Genomic DNA, 18,784 nt, shown 5'->3' on the forward strand with positions numbered 1-18,784 from the left:
CCAACAATAACAAACCCCTATCTTTAAAGGAATATAAAAAATTATGTGTGATATTTACAATATAGTGATATACCAAGATTACCAACTTTAAATACCCGTCATTAACTAAAATTTAAAGATATTACGAATATTGATTAATTAAAGGAAAATGCTATATATACATATAAGCATTAAAAATACTCTTGAAAACTGTTTAAATTTAGAAATCATGACAAATTCACACTAATTACACTGATTTACGCGTGTTTTTGTCATGAATTCCTAACTTTATACAATTTTCAAGAGTGTTTTTAATGCTTATATAAAACCCTAAGGGCTATGTATAGCATCTATATCTATATCTATCTATACTTAGTTAGTATTTAAAAACTCAAACCACAATCATTCATATGCCACATGTCATCACAACTTATTCATATGCCACATGTTCTCACAACTTCACTAATATGCCACATGTTACTCCCCTTACCTTTTTAATATTAAAAAAATTAAATTAAAAATATTATACAAGTTAAAGTCTCTTTGCGTAACTTGCACATTTAAGTATGAAAATGAAGTGTTTCATTTCTACCATGATAGAATAAAGTTGAATTAACTATTACATAAACATATGAATTGAAGTATAATAAACATAGTCTTTTTATCATCTCTTAAATTTAAAATATAGCTTAAACTAATACAAAGTATGTCATTTCATATTCTACAATATTCATGTATATATATATATTAACTAAATTCTTTCATATTCTTCCACAATTCCACCTTCACTTTTTTTTTTTTTTTTTTTTTTTTTTTTTTTTTTTTTTTTTTTTTTTTTTAAGTTTTCACAGCATTCACCTCAAAAGTCATGTAACAATAACTTCGTAGTTTCAACTATTGAAAAGCATACATTTATATAAAATAACATAAGTTATAACCCATGCATTGAACGGGCCAAAATGCTAGTTACTCTTAATTAAAATACTCCGTAAGATACTTCCTCCCTTTTTTTTTTGTCTAATTTGAAATCTTGAGAAATGAAATCTAAGTACTCTGTAATTTAATGGATTTAATTGGGTTTTGGAGTTTGTGGTCCCAAAGAGAGTATAGAAAAATATATATTTTTTATTAGTGGTCTCATTCTAGTATTAACGTGCGTGTCAAATATTTTAAGACGGACAAATATAATAACCATGTCAAGTATTATGGGACGGAAAGAGTAACGGAGAAGATATACACACTTTGGGAAGCAAGTCAAGCTAATTAATCTAGACATGTAACTTGAATTTACGTCTAAAATTTTGAATATTAGGTGAGCTACCATTTAATTTAATGAGTCGACACATTTTAATTTGTTCAACCTCCCCCTACCCAACTAAATATCTCACCTTGATGCAATATTAGTAGAAATACCCCTCTTCCATCCCTCTTCTTTTTCACACATCATCCTTCTTCCATATTATCCCTCAAAAACAATCACATACATACATACCCAAAAATGGCAAGCACAACCCTACAAGTGAAAGACGAGCGAGCCGGGGCCGAGATCGTGTACGGGGCAGAAGAGTGCCAAAAGCAATCCCATGAACTCCTACAAGAAATGGGGTTCCCTAAGGGTGTAATGCCCTTAAAGGATCTTGTAGAGTGTGGAAGAGTACGCGAAACCGGGTTCGTGTGGATGAAGCAAAAGGCTCCCTCCGAACATTACTTCGAAGAAAGCAAGACACTAACTAGCTACGCTACGGAAGTAACGTCGTATGTAGAGAAAGGAAAGATGAAGAAGATGACAGGTGTTAAGAGTAAGCAATTGTTAATGTGGATTACCATTACTGAGATGAGTGTAGATGATCCTTGTTCTGGTAAGATTCACTTCAAGACTGCTGTTGGTATTGGCAAGTCTTTTCCTATTACTGCTTTTATGGATCCTGAAGAGAAGGTTAAGTATTTGGAGAATAAGAAATCTGATCAAAACAAGAAGTGATTGATGATTTCCTCTATTTGTTTTGATAAAATTCGACTATATGCTTGAATTCTATCTCCCTTCTTAGTTAATTTATGTTACGAGTATCATTTTCTATGTTTTTATGTATGTAATATGGTATTGGCTTCTTGAAAATTGAAGGTTGAATGAAGCCTTTATTTTTTCTAAAATAAAATGACTATTTGAACTTTAATGGAAGCCGAGGATCGAGTATAAATATATGTCATTAGTTCATTACTTATCTTATTTTTGTTGTTCCAATCTCTACATTATGCTAGAAATAATGTTTTGTTGCACCAATACAAAAATACAAGATTAGTCATTAAGCAAAGAATTTGAATTGAACAGCAGAGTAAGGAGTACCAATTACCAAACAAGCACATTTGGTAGGGGTGTTACAAAGAATAAAAATCATTAATTAAGTTGGCTATTCAAGTGGGGAAATGTATGGGCTTGGCCGGTGGGACTTATGGCTAGATAATGCCATAATGGGATAAGAGTATGTACCCAATGCTTCCCAAAATAGTAATACCAATCCAGCATTATTGAGACGATTTTTAAATTTTTTTTTTTTATTTTTTATTATTATAACAATCAAATATTAATAACTATTAATTGAGACGATTCTAATTTGTACTCACAAAACGATTACAAAGTATATTTTATTTTATAGCCAATCATCAACATAAGTCAAAGTTAATTAAGTAAATAATGCATAAAGCCAAAGCGTTTCACTTTCACTTTTTTTTTTTTAAAAAAAAAAAGAAAATATATTAACTTGATAAACAAAGGGTCTGTTATCTTCAGCTTAATTTCAATTCAGTTCAATTAAATTTTTAATTTCCTTCTCTCATTAACAATTCAATTCATTCCAGTTCAGTTCAGCAAATAAGAACATGCCCAAAATCAATTTTATAGTCTCCATCACCGCCTAGTTAGCATTGTCACCTTTCCTCAAAAAAAAAAAAAAGTTAGCATTGTCACCTTGCCACTCCTTTATTAAAGCTTTTTTATATCAATCAACACGTTTTAATTTTGATATATTACTCTCATTTAGTCATTTGTACTCCGTAGTATTTTTTTTGTCACTTACTCCCTCCGTTTTTTTTCTTCTTAATACTTGTTCCATTTTTTCATGCACAAAGTTTTTATAAAAATTGAAGAAATTAATAAATTATAGAAGTAGTGGGTAGGTGGAAAAATAAAATATTGAAAAAAGTAAAGGTAATTGAGAGAATTGAATAAGAGGGAATATAAATATAAAATTAATAAACATGATTTATGTTGGGTCTACTAGCTGATAGAAAGGAATTAAATATTGTTAAAGGAATTGAAATAAAAAAAAAGTAGAGCAAGTATTCAAAAGCGGAGTCAGTACAAAAACCATGATTATGTGAAGTTTTGTTAGATATAAAGTTCATTTTCATCTTCAAAATAATCAAAGAGATTGATATTTGATTAAAAATTTACAAACGTTTTGAAATGTGTCATGAAAATGAAATTTTGTAAAACAATAATTACTAAGGCCCTGTTCTATTCACCTTAAAAAAAAATATTAAGTAAAAATAATTTCAGTTCAGTAAAAATAAGTTCAGTAAAATTAATTTCAGTTCACTAAAAATAAGTTCAGTTCAGTTAAATTCAGTTTTCTTAAAGAAGAATTATAAAAGAAAATCAGTAAAAATAATTTCAAAACTCAATTTTGTGCTGGACAATTAAAGAGATGATACGACCTAACTCCCTTAAATATATATTATCAATTGACTATTCAAAAAAAAAAAAAAATAAGAAAACTCAATTAATAATATATATTAGGGAGCCAAGGGTCGTATCATCTCTTAAGTAGCATAAGTACATAAAACTATTCAAAAAAAAAAAAGAATTATAAAAGAAAATCAGTAAAAATAATTTCAATTCAGTAAAAATAATTTAAATTCAGTAAAAATAAACTCAGTTCAGTAAAAATAAGTTCAGTTTAATAAAAATAATTACAGTTCAACAAAATTAAGGTGAATCAAACAGACCTAACTCACTTAAATATTAGTTACAACTTTGAAATATTTTACAACCTTCGGTCCAAATTACTCGCAACTTTGGTATCTTATAAATAATACTCAAAGTTGCAACTAATATTTAACGGCGGTAATAGAAAAACGAACAAATGCATAACGTGGACAATCCAAGCCCCCTAATTCGTCAATTATTTTATTTTAAAATTAGTTTGATACTTTGACCGCATTATACTTTAACTACTCCCCCACAAAACCCACTACTCAAGTCCATGGCCCGTCTAGACGCTCATTCACTCTTCCGTTTCCGACACTTTCCTTCCACCACCACCACCACAACCCACCGTTACCTCCGCCTCCACGTCACCAAATCCGACGTGTCATCTTCAACCCAAATGTCAGAAAATGGGGACCCACAAACAGTTCAAGTCCACCCATCTCTCGAAGTCATCGGAGGAGGTCGAGACAAGTATTTACCCGCTTTGAAGAAGAATCTGGAGCACCCATATAACCCGTTTCCGTTAATCGGGTCAAACCGACACGTGGAGACTATTTTTGCCGCGTTTTACCGGTCTTTACCGGACGTTAAGTTCCGGCGTGAGTGTTTAAGGACTAAAGATGATGGTGCTGTTGCTCTTGATTGGGTTGCCGGTGATCATAAAAAGCTTCCTCCTCTTTCTCCGATTCTCATTTTGTTAGTAAGTTGATTTCTAATTTTTAGTTTATAATTCTATCTTTAATTTAATTCAGTCTAATTTGTTGATTCTATTAAATTATTTGATAATATAAGTTTAAGGGAAATAATGGGAGGTTATCGAGTTTTATTATACACCCGCGTGTACCAATCATCATATAAACAAAAAATTGAGTTTAGTAATTTATAGGACATTCCTGGTACACCCGATTGTATAATAAATTAATATGGTAGTTGGGACTTGAAACTAAGATGGAAGTTGGTCTTAGTTACTTTCAATTGTGATTTTCTAGAATAATGAATTGTGTTGAAAATGGAAGTTTATGTGCCCAAATTTCAAATGCCATCTTTGCTAAGTGGGTGAAAACATCTAAAAGAGAGTGTTTTCTTACTCCTTAATTAATGACCTCTTTGTTAGCTAGGAATTTCTATTTTCTCCTATATTTAGATTGCTCTTACATTGGTTGAGAGAATGAGAGCAAAGTCAGCAAACTGACCAAATGAGAAGGGTAAGTAAGAACTACTGTGTTTCTTGCTCATAAAGAAGGAAAACTAATGCACATATCTGTGTTAATTGTCGCATTGTTCCAACCCATTAGGATATGACATAGTGTTACTGAAAGTCACATATATATGAATTGGTTTATTTTCAAATTCTCAATACTCAACCTTAGTACGTACTATTCTAGCACATGACAACCTTTTCCGGTCACAAGTCATTGATAATTGTCATATGGAAACATTATAGGTTATTTAGAATGTAAGCTAAAGTGTGCAACCAAAACAGACTCTGCTGCATAATAACTTGAACTCTGGTTGCTGGTTTCTGACTTTGATGTGCTTCTGATGAGAACATGTTTCATAAGGGGATCATAAATTCATAATGTGTAACTACCAAGGTGTAGTAGAAATTTCTAGCTGACAAAAATTGAAGGAGAGCATTAATAAAAGATATTAATGAAAATGTGTAAATTGGCAAAGGAAGTGATCTTACTGATAAATTGAGTGAAAGTTTGTGACTGAAGTAGTTCCGATCCTAAACATTAGATCCAACTCTTGCTCCAATTGTTTGATTTCTTTTTTCAAACAAATTTCATACCCAAGAATGGAACGCCGTGTCAAGGACTATTGCTTAAGTAGGTTGGAGAAGAGTGTTGAGATTTGAGAATGATGAAGCATGGTAATAGAGATTAATGAATAATGAACATATTGTGCAGCCAGGTCTTACAGGAGGAAGTGGTGATACTTATGTGAGACACATGTTGATTAGGGCCAGGAAGCTGGGTTGGCGAGTGGTTGTCTTTAACAGCCGTGGTTGTGGTAATAGCCCCGTTACTACTCCTCAGGTAATTTCTTCCTTACTCATCGTGTTCACTTTCCCCTCCCCCTCTCCAAAAACAGAAGGAACTATATAGAGAGAAAGAAAAAGATTGATACTACAGATTTTGAAAGGATATAAGTGTTGATATGGGCAGTTTTATTCAGCATCATTCACTGGGGATCTTACTGAAGTGATTGCACACGTCAGTGGTAGATATCCGGAAGCCAAGTTATATGCTGTTGGCTGGTCTCTTGGAGCTAATATACTTGTGCGATACTTGGGTCAGGTATGTTCTATTTCATTTTATGCTTTTAGATTGCTGACATGATGTAGTTACTCTATTAGCTCCTTTAATAACTGTTATTGTGTTGTTTGTGAATTGTTTACTTTATTTTAACACTCATCAGACTTGTATTTCCTCAAGATGATGCGTACAATGCATTCAATTTATAATGTAGATTCCTTGGTGAGGTTAAGGAAATCGTAGCCATAACCTAGATAAATCAATTCATCAATACGTAGGACTGGCATATCATTCTTCAATTGTATACAGTAATAGTTTCAACACCGTCGTTTAAGGAAATTTCACAGTTATTGCAACATTATTGGATTTCGCTAGTAGGTCTCTCTATCCCCCCCCCCCCTCCTTCTGTAGTATATATTGAATAGAAGAAGACCATATTTTCTTCACCTTATTTTAGAAACTTATGAATTAATCTTGTTAGAATTAGATACACCAAACTAAAAAGATTCAAACCACATCAACATGACTTCATATTTCCATTTACTTATTATTAAATATCTCTAATTGGGTATAATAAAATTTATGAACATGAAATATACAGAAAATATACATTGAGATTGTTTATACTAGATTCTACTTGACAATGCTTTTCTTAGATAGTAGTGTAAACATACAATAAAAAGATTCAGACCAACCCTTGGCAAAACAGACCTTATTAATCATGCAGATCTGTTATCAAAAGTTGTCAATTTGCCATGCTGATGAGAATAATAGGTGTATCTCTTTTACATTCTTTAGTCTTTACTTTCCTCCATCAACTGTAAGATTTTAAATGAGTATTATGTGTGTTTGTTGTGAATCGGTTTTGACTGGAGCTCATGTTCATTTGCAAAGGCACCTAATGATTGCTGCTTACCATTCTGTGTTTTTCAGCAATACTGTTTATTTGTTTTAAATATTCTCAGTTTCTCTCTAATTACTGTGTTTATCCTTTTGTAGGAATCTCATAAAGGCACCCTTGCTGGAGCTGTGAGCCTGTGTAACCCTTTCAATCTACCAATTGCGGATGAGGACTTCCATAAAGGCTTTAATAATATTTACGACAAAGCATTAGCAAATAGCCTTAGAAGAATATTCAAGAAGTAATGACAACCTGCGACTTTTAGCTGTCTCTTTATTGTTATATATATATACTCTCTTCTCCCGGGAATAATAGTTACTTATACTATTTGAGGTGTTCGATGATGTTGAGCAACTTTTGTTAGTTTTTTTTCAGAATTATTTTTTATAAGACCAGTTTGCTTGCTTCTCAGGCATGCAGCTCTTTTTGAAGACATTGGTGGAGAGTATAACATACCAATGGTTGCAAATGCAAAGACTGTAAGGGAGTTTGATGAAGGGCTGACTCGAGGTCAGTACGATTCTCATCTGTAGAAGAAAAACTTTCTTAATGCAGTGTGTTATTCATCTCAAATTTGATTGCCTAATCTAATATCTTGCAGTATCTTTTGGGTTCAAGTCAGCTGATGACTACTACTTGCATTCAAGCAGTGCAGATTCAATTAAGGATGTCTGTACACCGTTGCTATGTATTCAGGTAGTGTTTTGTTGACATGTATGAATCTGTATATGTCAAACATTTGTGTGAGAATGACAGAAAAGTGTAGGGCATCAATTTTACAAGCACTTAAAGAAGCTGCCAATAATGGGTATAAAAAAACTGAATGTAAATAGCCTGCTTTGCTGCAATTGCAAGTACAGTATGTTACAATAAAGAAGAGTGGAAAATACTTGAATTAGCGATGAGGGAGATATAAGGCGTATACTGTATATATTCTCTGTCTGTATACTGTATATATTCTATGTCAAGAATATGAAGCCTGAGTGTGAAAATTGAGATGTGGACTGCGTAGATTAGTGGATTACTACTTACAGGAGTCGATAAACAATATGAATTTTCATAATTTGCATGTTTTGCAGGCTGCAAATGATCCCATTGCTCCAGCCAGGGGTATTCCTCGCAAAGACATCGAGGTTTGTGTTATTTTGCTAATTTTGTTCATTATTTTACTCCAATTTTTTATTTTTTATTTAAAAACTATAAAGGTTGGTGTGTTTTTGCACATTTTCTCATCTCTCACACTGAGAGTTGATGAATCGCTTGTCTTTGATTGCTTAGATTTTGGATGTTAATTTTGGATCCTTGTGTAATGGTTATTATATACTGCATCTTAAGAGGTGTGTATTTTGAAGTAGCTTGCCACAAAATTTCGTACTTTCTTAGATTTTGAATGTTCCATACAGTTAGTTGGGATAGCTGGGTGTGGTCTCTTTGTTTCTATGAAATACAAGTTTATTCATACTACCTAGTACTCTAGTAGGCTAGTAGCAGATCTACTATGTGCTGGGATGTGAACTGGCGCCTATAATTATGAATATTGCTATTTGCTACTCGTAATTATTTATTGCAGCCCCTTGATATAACCCAGTATTGAGCATACTATTGAGCTAATATTGTTGATTTCACTGATCTGGTGGTCTGATCTGCGCGGGAAATGAGTTTGCTGTTTGCTTTTTTCTAGAACATGTGATTATTTAGCTCTGAAAGGTGGGTGTTTGTCTGTACAATGGTGATCAAACTGTCCTTTATCTAACTTTGTTCTCTTCTATCAGGAAAATCAGAATTGTTTGTTGATTGTTACACCGAATGGTGGTCATTTGGGGTGGGTTGCTGGTAATGAAGCTCCATTTGGAGCACCATGGACGGATCCATGTGTGATAGACTTTTTGCAACATCTTGATAGGAGATTGTCCGAAACCTCATCATCACATAGCCAATTGAATGAGGCACCAATGTGTACCGAGGGTGGTTTGGTAGCAGCCGAGGTATAGCTGGTGATTAAATGATTGCTGTTTCTGTGTAGATTGTTAGCATTTAGCAATACATAGCTTCTGTAAAATCAAATTGCTCAATTCTTTCTGATGCACCCAAGATTCTGTAGATAGTTCGATTCCTTTACTAGACTTCCTTTTAGGAAGCTCGAGGCATGATTTATTGGCTGATACGATTCCAGCAACCATTGTGTTAATTGCTAATGACACAAATGTAATATTATTTTGGAAATGTATTGAAGTTTGCATTAAATTGGTTACCCTCTTATTGTGTTGTACTGTATAGAGGTGAACAAATACACACACAATTAAAAAAGCATGCTAAATTGCTAATACTTTCCTAGCCACTGCTGTCTGTAATTTTTAAAGTGAACACTATTTTAGTATTTTATTTATTTTTAAATGCCAATTTGGCAAATCATTCCTGCTTTCTGTAATTTTTTTTCTCACTTTATATTAATTTTTTTTTTTTTTTGTAAAGGATAAATTGGGCACATTGTATGAATAGTAAGCTGTAAAGAACAGAAGTTACAGAACAGTACATAAGAAAGTATAAATTCCCAAATTTTCCATCCATTAAAGAGTGTTTCCAAAAATGGAAAAAATGAGTCAAGCTAAGTTTTGCAATTGCTTTTACCAAAAATAATTAGATATTCTTCCTGATTGATTTATTTATACAGAGATTAAATGAATTCCATTATCTTCTTCACTATCACTCTTTCAGCTCTGATCCTCCACTTTTCTCCTTCTAATTTCAAAAAAAAAAAAAAAAAAAAAAAAAAAAAAAAAAAAAAAAAAAACAGTTTCAAAACAGAGTAACATAAACAATGGCATCAGTCACCCTTTTTTCTACTACTATCATCATTGTAATGATCTTGGCAAACTGTAAGTCCTCTTTAACAAATTCTATGCCCTTTTGTTTTCATTAACTTTCTGTAATTCTAGTAAGTTTTTTAAACCTTAATTGTTCTTGCATTAGGTGGACCGGCGAATTCGGCTGTAAATGACTGCAACGGTGGTGAGCAACCGCCGAGATTTTGTGGAAAAGTATGGTTGAATCCAAAGTATGTATGCCGTTCATGCCGTACTGGAAGAACTTGCTGGTGTTTTCTAGAATTCGATTGCGGGTATAACAGTAAAGAAGAATGCATGAAGATGTTCAACACTACATGCACACTTAATCCTCCTGCTAAAAAGACTAATAGGTTTAACCAATTTGGTTTTATCTTGGTTATTACTTAAGCTATTTTCGTGTTTTTTGGTGGTTTCTTATCTTTTTGTTATTTTCGGTTGTCAAAACCAACTATTTAAGCCTTAGCAACTTACTAATTGTAACCTCGGTTAACAGTTAATCTATCTACTTAGATGTTGCAAACTTTTTAATTTTTTTCTTTTGTAAAATTCAGTAATGTAACTATGTAAGGCTTTTAAAGCAAGAAGAGATGTAAATTGAAAATTAGTAATAAAATGCAAAGTTTTGATGTGACCATTTCATTTAAATAGGTCACCATGTAATTGTGCTGCATGTTAATAAATGGTTATGATGAGAATTGAGAAACATTGCTTGTAATTGGTTTTGATCATCCTTCCAAAACTAGACTCTGCAAGTAGAGATGACAGATTGTGTTAGATTTCGGGAAAACTCCTTAGCCTGATGTGTGTACCATTGAATAATATATAAAGTGTTACAATACTAGTCCTAATCTTGTTAGGAAACCTAGTACGATAAGAATATAATATTTATTAGATTGAAATATGGATACAATTTTGCAATTCCGCAATGCACTTGGCCGATGCCAATTAAAACAAGCAATTGCTTGTTCCTTCGTTTTGATGGATCGTTGACAAATATGGAAAATAGTTTGGAAAAGATTTTTTTGGATAACTTTTATCTTATTAGGCTTAGAGGTTTGACCATTACGAAAAAAGCTCATTCGAGAGTTCGGTAAACATTCAATTTCCAAAATTGATGAGAATGAGGCTTGGCTCATAGCCAAGTCTCTTGAATTCCAGATTTTCAGGTGAGAGACATGGGTTCGATTCTCATCAAACTTACATTGGGAGGATTTTCCTTATTCCCCCTCTCAAGATGAATGTTCACCTTACCAATTGAAAAAAAAAATTCCAAATACTTACTTAATTTATGATAGCAAAATTTCTTAATTTCTTTTTTTCATCTACCCATATCAAGTGCTTATAAAAGCTACTGCTTCATATTTAAAACTTTAATAAATGGATAACTAAAAAATTACAGTAAAAAGATATTATATGTAATTGAAACTATATGATGCCTTTGGAACACAGTAGTTTAAAATTTTTTCTAAAGTTAATTTATATACAAATTAATTCAAATTTATTGGTTTACTAAGTAATTTTATTCTGAAAAGACATATATTAATTTAATATGTAATTAAAATATTTAAAAAAATTATTTCAAATTACATGCAATGACTTGGGGATCGAGTTTGGACTAGTAACTACTCCGTAACTAGTTAAGAAACCATACATCTTAATTGCTAATTACCAGACAAGGTCAACCATTCCTTATACTATATATATGCTACAAAAAGCCTCCTTGGCTTTGCCTCAAAAAAAAAAAAAAAAAAAAAGCTACAAAAAGCCAAAATGTTATTTTATGTTTTAATTATGAAGGATACCTATGAAGTATGTATAATTTTATGTTAATCATAATGGTCATCTTCTACCTAGTATCACAAATTAATAAACAAAACCAAAAACAATAGTCTTTGTATCACATGATTGCATTTGTATAATGAAATATTTCTTAATTAATCTTGTCACATAGCTAATTCAAATTATACGGTCAACTGTAATTATCAAATACAAGGGGCAAAATAAAATTTTCATAGTTTGCAATACACACAATGAAGCTTTAATATCTTTGAAAAATACATATTACACGAGCTACATGTTAATTTTTTTTTTTTATATATACAATTATTAATTTATTATAATTAGAGTCTATTAAACATTCAACTTTTTTGATATTGCAAGTACGAATTTTATTTTTATAGTAAGAACAATAACAACTTCTCTTTGTCAAAAAAAAAAAAAAAAAAAAAACCAACGAATTAAGGATCAATTAATTAGATTCAAGTCAAAATGTTCATAAATTTGATTGTACTTCTTGGACTATGCTGTGGCGGCCACGTCAATGTTCCTATCAAATGTGGTGCTAACATGACGCATAGGAAGTTAGCAACCAATATTGCTACAATGACAACAACGTATGTTCATCGTGCATGTGCTGTGTGAATATTTTGAGCTTTAATTGAGTATAATCTTGTCTAAGCTTAGTAAACACTAAGGTCACAAAAACGTTTCGTTCTAGCTTGATGAGCTTGTTTAGATTGTGAAGTGTGTACATTCTTCTTATAAATTAAGTAGCTTGTTTAGTGTCGTGTGTACATGTAATTGATGTAAAGTCAAATGTCAAATAATCATTTCGTAATACGGAGTATTCACTAATATTTAGATGTCATGTATACACGCCCTAGATATAACCATCACACAAAGCAAGACTACTATGTTTATAATCAGAAAATGTTAGGATTCAACTCTTGCATTTTTCATGCTATCCCTTTAATAAAAGCCTAATGTTTAAATTTATATTAAACTTATAGACGACTAATAATACTAGTGAAAGAGATTCAAAGAGTAGAGGGTAGGGAAAAAAATTGGACAACTTGTATTAGGGGAAAAGGACATTAATAAATTCACATTTACAAAGAACCATATTAAAAATAAATTAAGGATACATCGACGATTAGTAGTACTGGTACTACTCGTACTAGTACATAACTACACATGATTACAAGAACAAGAAAAAAAAAAAAAGGAAAAGAGAATGAAAGAATTACAAAACTAATTACTGTATTAAGTCATTAAGTGTATTTGGTTGGAAATGTGAAATGTCCCATCTATATGGTTGTATCCTATATGAAATATTATTAACTTATATACATAGGATACTACTCCCTCTGTCCCTAAATTACATTCCTCTTTCTAGCATTTATTCCTCACATAATAGAGAGAAAGAGGAATGTAATTTAGGGACGGAAGGAGTACTAAATTATACAAAACTCATTTGGCCAATTACCCTGGTTTATAATATGGAGTACTACTAAACATAAAGCGTTATAAGCAATGAATATGATGTAAAGAAATTAAAAGTTCATGTTGGTATAGATTTCATATGAAGTAAACAATTACAATCTCATAAACATTAAACAACGAATTGTAAGTAGTATTATAAATGAGGGTAATTGGCCAAATGCTTCAGAAAATAATTTATTGTTTTTTTCAATTAAAATGGTACGGAGTTTTATAGTTGAAAAATTATTTTATTTGAGAAAGTCAACAATTATTTCATATTGCAATTCAATTATTTTATTGATAATTATCTACTAGTATATGTTTTAACTTTAAGATTGAATTGTTTCATCTTTTATGTATTTTTTTTTTTATGTATGTCAAGATGTGTGTCTTAAAATTTTGTTATATACACTCAGGTATATCGTACACTCAACTAATACTAATTCAAGGTTAGTTTTTGCTCTTTATTTGATGAATAATTGAAAAACAATCATCAAAATGAGAACAAAATATATACTCATGGATGTAGCGGATGTATATAACAATCTCTTGTATGTCTCTGTGTTTGAGACTTCTACGACAACATCATATATATATATATATTGCAATCACAATACCATTTATGTGAAACATAATACAAATTGCTACTAACTATTGTTTTTGGAGGTCCGTACCTACAAATTACAAAAGAGTACATGTATAGCTATTAATCTTAATACAGTAGAACTCTATATACGAAGTATATAACATATTTTGAAAGTTGATCATGGTGAAAAGGGGAGTTACGTTATTCTTTTAATATTACTTGTATTTTTTTTTTTTTTTTTTTTACAGATTGGTAGTACTTGTATATGACATTATGATGATGATATTGACACAAATATCGGCATGTGGGACTGTGGGAGTGCACAAATTTTCGCCTAAAAGACAAAGTTTCATGAATTGCATAAGGTTAATCATCAAACTATCAAGGTGCAATATATATATATATATTTTGAACTATTGGAATTATAAAGTATTTGGCCGATCTTTCATGACTTTATTTTATTATTATTATGATAAATTTTAAAGAAAAAACTTCTTAATTGAAAATTTATGCATACATTTTTTACACATAAATTTTAAGTGCTAGGTAACCTATTCTTCCATAATTATTCACTTAAAAATATATGCATTTCTTAATTGAAATTTAAAGAACCAAAGTCACCTTTAAAAGGAATTTTATTAGGAAAAAGATATATGCAGCCCTTTTTAAATGGAAAAAGTTAACAATAAATATACTCATTTTATTTATTTTTTTTATTATATGTTCTTTTGGGAAGAACTAAGTCACATGTGTACTGTGTAGTGTTCTTTGTGTGCATTGTGCAAAGAAGAAAAAAACAAAAATCTGGTTTGGATGCAGTTCATGGGAAGTAGGAGAAATGGAGAGAATGGGCCGAATTCCTCTTTAACATCGATGACAAGGACTTATGATAAACCCCCTAACCATCCTAACTGGCTAGCTTATCTTTAAACACCTTTATGCTATTCTTCCTCCTTTTAAAATTAAGTTATTAATTACATAGTAAATTAGTAACAAGTTTTGATTTGTGATCGACACTATCACAAAATACAATAATATAATTATAAATAAAGTGTCAACTCACTAGTTTTTCCTAAAAGCATAGACTCAACTAATGCTAGGTGAGGATCTTCAGAGGTATAAATTCTCTTACCTTACCCTCCTTACTTTCAAACATCTCACCAATAAAACATAACTGAACCAAAAGAATTGTGAAAATTAAAATCTAACCTTAAAAAATTAAATTGTCATTTTTATTCTTCTTATTTAAAATATGGACACTAAATTATCCTAGTTCTTCATATATTATAAATAATTTTTTAATTATATATATATTTGATGTCAGCACAACAAATATAATCTAGCTACACGCCATATCAAAACAAGCACTATCAATTAAGAGTTTTAAATCTTACTTATAGCCCCCTTGAAATTTGTGGAATGATGACGGCCATTGTTAATTTGTTATAACTTATAGTTCTTCCAATGGTAATTAAAATGTATTTATATCATTAGCCACCTACTTATCCGCTAATTCTTATAACAATCTTATCAGGTAATAAATACTAAGATAGGACCTAATAATCACTCCATTTGAGTTTGTCGTGTGCCTTAATTATACACTAGAGCCCACAACAAAACCTATCGCCTAAATGCATGTGTATTATATGTATTTTTTAGGAAAAATTGATTCTAATAATCCCACCTTTCGCCGGTTCGCTATGAATAATCCCACATTTGAATTATTATCTAATAATCTCACCTTTATAAGGTATTCTCTTCTATTGGTCCTTTGTGACCGGTAACCTATACATTAGGTTATTTTTTTTTGGAAAAAATTAAGTGACACGTGTCACATAGTGATTTGGTCAAAAAATTAAAAGAAAATTACAAAAAAATAAAAAAATGAAATAGAACCCAGGCAACCAACCCTCACAACACCGCCCCTTCTGTTAACTGACCTTCCGGCAGCCCCCACCTCCATAACCGGAAACCGCCTGTCGGCCCTCCCCACCACCCACTACAACAGCCTGCCACCGTGGTCAGGCCGAAGCAACCTAAGCAGCGCCGGCCGACGCACGCAGACCGAAAGCCCAGCTACATCATCCGTGAAACTATTATACGTTCCAACAACCGTCTCTAGCCGAAGCAACATCCAATCGCACAGCCAGGCGAAGTGTCCACGTCACACCAGTCTATCGGAAGTTGTTTTTGTCACCCAGCCGTGGTGAGGAGAGGAGGGGCAGCGTTAATTAGGGTGGGGGTTGGGTGGCGTCGGGGAATTTGGGAATGACTTGGTTTTTCTTTTTTCTTTTGTTTTTTGTTTTTTTTTTTTTATTTAATATTTTTTAGTTTTTTCTTGTTTTTAATTAATCTTTTTTCTAACCAATAACAAATTGACACATAGCATCATAACCTATTAAAACCGGTTACCAACAAGTTAGGGACCAATAAAAGAGAATGTTATATAAAGGTGAGATTATTAACAAATAATGCAAAGGAGGGATTATTAATAGCAAACCGGCTAAAGGTGGGATTATTAAAATCAATTTTTTCTATTTTTTATGCGATAAGATGTTCATCACTATTCACTATTACTAGATAAGTTATGAAAGTCGTCCCTACTTTCATGGATGATTGAATCTTTAGCATGCAAAAATCAATGAAACAAATGTGTATAATGTATTGAATTTGATAAGTGCAAGTACTATCTCACTTTGTCTAGTGATGTAGGAAAGGGACCATAACAAATTCCCTAGTTCCCACTCAATTGGAATAATGTTTGAGTTGTACTTCGTCATGAACTAACAAGAACATTTTACATACGTGTGGCTTAGCTCTAATTTGTTACAAATTGTCTATCTGGAAATGTATAATACAACTTCATTACGACACTCCAAATTAAACATCCCTTATGTTTGTTCATTCAACTCGTTCCAAAATAATTCTAACATTTTCTATATTTGCCTATTATTTTTTCAATATTTCTTTGTTGAATTGAAAATTCTACAATTTCATTATTTAAAAATGACACCACAATTTGCTGATGGCAAAACATAATTGGCCTATATTTTGTATTCTTGTTTTCATTTTGAATATTTTTAATGTCCACAATGTATTAAAATTGTTTTTTTTTTTTTTTTGTATTATTTAAAATACATGTATTTTTTTTTTTTTTTTAGAAATATATAATTATAAATTATGAAAATGTATTTTCATAGGGTAATGTTATATGTAGCCCTAAGGGCTATATATAGTATTAAATATACTCTTGGAAATTGTATAAAATTAGGAATTCATGACAAAAACACGTGCAAATCAGTGTTATTAGTGTTTATATTTTGACGATTTATGAACTTTTTACGATTTTCAAGTGTAAATTTAATGCTTAATTATATGTAGCCCTATGGGCTATGTATAACATTTTCCATTTATATAATATAAATTAATTTTTCAAATTTATGATTATAATTAGAAATCACCGTTATAAAAATGGTTCATTATCATCGTTAGTTTTTCGATCATCATCGTTCATCATATCGTTCACCATTGTTCTATCATCATCGCTCAATCATATGGTTCATCATTGTTTAACAATATATTTTTTATCATATATTTTCCATCAAAAAAAAAAAAACATACATAAATACCCACATAACTCATACAAGTATTACATTTATTTTTCTATCAATTATCAATAATACAACTCTATGTTATGCAAGACATTATATATTCAAACTTATACAGGATAGATCGAGATATTAAAATGAAGAATAAGTTGCTATATATTTTCTTTGCGGGTATGTTAAGTTGATACTTTTTGAAGAAAACAAAAAATTTAAATGGATAACTTTTTCGAGATGTAGATACTTCAGAGTTGAGAGAGCATATCTAATCGAATATTTTTTCCTCGGCAAAATTTGTTCTATAGATAATATATATACATTCATGGTTATTCCTCTTTGTAATGGTCTTTAATTTGAATGATGAGTGTAGTATTAGTGTATTATTACTCACTAGTCACTATTACAGAGTACTTCCTCTATCCCTATTTTTTGCCCTATTTAACTTTTTACGGTCTCCAAAATGCATCTTAGAATGCTCATGTCCTATCATATACGTAAAAACTATAAAAGCGTGATATATATTAATAAAATATGCAATGAGTCTAATCTAACTAGATTACTCATGACTACACTATATCTTATAGATTAACGGTAATTTATGATTGAAGTTTGCAAAGTTTAATCTAAAAAATAGGTAAAAATATAGAGAGAGGGGAGTAATAGACAAAAGTGAGCATTGAATATCAAAGTATGGAGCTCCCACAAATCATCAATTCTCCGCATTTCGTTATTTCACGTGCACATGCATAAACACAGACATATACCAGTTACTTAAACTAGTTGATAGGGCGATATATTAGAGAAAGCTTCATAATTTGGTAACCTCAACCAAGGTAATTTGAGCAGGCAACTTTCTATGTACAATGGACCATATAACTTGTATATGCATGGTAGAATTGTTGATTTAATGTTATTTTTTCCATCCATGTAATTAAACTTAGTGAACACATGGGCCAAAAATTAGCCTTGTAAGGTGAAAATTAGACGAGAAATGGCCCTCTTCATACCCAACGTGAAATATTCCACTTAAAAATAAAGGTAGATGATTTTAAACTCGTGATTTTGTATCATGTTAGCTCCAATGTCAGGTTAAAAAATCAATTTAATCGAAAAGTTAAACTTAAAACTTTCTGCAATAAAATTAGTAAATACATGCAACTATATACGCAAGTATAAGACTTTCTAAAAACACGATAATAGTACAAAAAAAACTACTAAACCAATAGTAGTTACAAAGCAGTTCATGTCCACACCAGTCTTTTTTAAAAGGATCGTCAAAATTTAGGTCATTTTCAGGAATAATTGAACATTACAAAGCCATATGTAAACCAAAGATCCAAAGCTACCTTGACTTGTA

General features: G+C 31.1%; 2 protein-coding genes across 2 annotated transcripts; both read left to right on the forward strand.

Annotated features, from left to right (window-relative positions):
- The first annotated feature begins 1,395 nt into the window (after nucleotides 1-1,395).
- LOC145579416 (uncharacterized) lies at nucleotides 1,396-2,153 on the forward strand. Its single transcript, XM_081636666.1, has one exon. It carries the CDS (start codon nucleotides 1,478-1,480, stop codon nucleotides 1,958-1,960), a length of 483 nt encoding a protein of 160 aa, XP_081492792.1. The 5' UTR covers nucleotides 1,396-1,477; the 3' UTR covers nucleotides 1,961-2,153.
- Nucleotides 2,154-4,203: 2,050 nt separating this feature from the next.
- Nucleotides 4,204-9,481, forward strand: LOC145579426 (embryogenesis-associated protein EMB8-like). Its single transcript, XM_081636678.1, has 8 exons — nucleotides 4,204-4,667; nucleotides 5,881-6,009; nucleotides 6,139-6,270; nucleotides 7,228-7,370; nucleotides 7,542-7,639; nucleotides 7,731-7,825; nucleotides 8,209-8,262; nucleotides 8,902-9,481. The coding sequence occupies exons 1-8, from the start codon at nucleotides 4,242-4,244 to the stop codon at nucleotides 9,118-9,120; spliced, it is 1,296 nt and encodes a 431-aa protein (XP_081492804.1). The 5' UTR covers nucleotides 4,204-4,241; the 3' UTR covers nucleotides 9,121-9,481.
- The last annotated feature ends 9,303 nt before the right edge of the window (nucleotides 9,482-18,784 follow it).

The sequence above is a fragment of the Chenopodium album genome, chromosome 2 (assembly GCF_948465745.1).
Source record: "Chenopodium album chromosome 2, dcCheAlbu1.1, whole genome shotgun sequence".
Classification (NCBI taxonomy): domain Eukaryota; kingdom Viridiplantae; phylum Streptophyta; class Magnoliopsida; order Caryophyllales; family Amaranthaceae; genus Chenopodium; species Chenopodium album.

Coding starts and splice junctions, on each gene's coding strand:
- LOC145579426 (XM_081636678.1), top strand. CDS start 4,242: ATGGCCCGTCTAGACGCTCATTCACTCTTCCGTTTCCGACACTTTCCT. Junction 7,371..7,541: donor CTTAGAAGAATATTCAAGAA/GTAATGACAACC, acceptor CTTGCTTCTCAG/GCATGCAGCTCTTTTTGAAG. Junction 8,263..8,901: donor TTCCTCGCAAAGACATCGAG/GTTTGTGTTATT, acceptor CTCTTCTATCAG/GAAAATCAGAATTGTTTGTT.
- LOC145579416 (XM_081636666.1), top strand. CDS start 1,478: ATGGCAAGCACAACCCTACAAGTGAAAGACGAGCGAGCCGGGGCCGAG.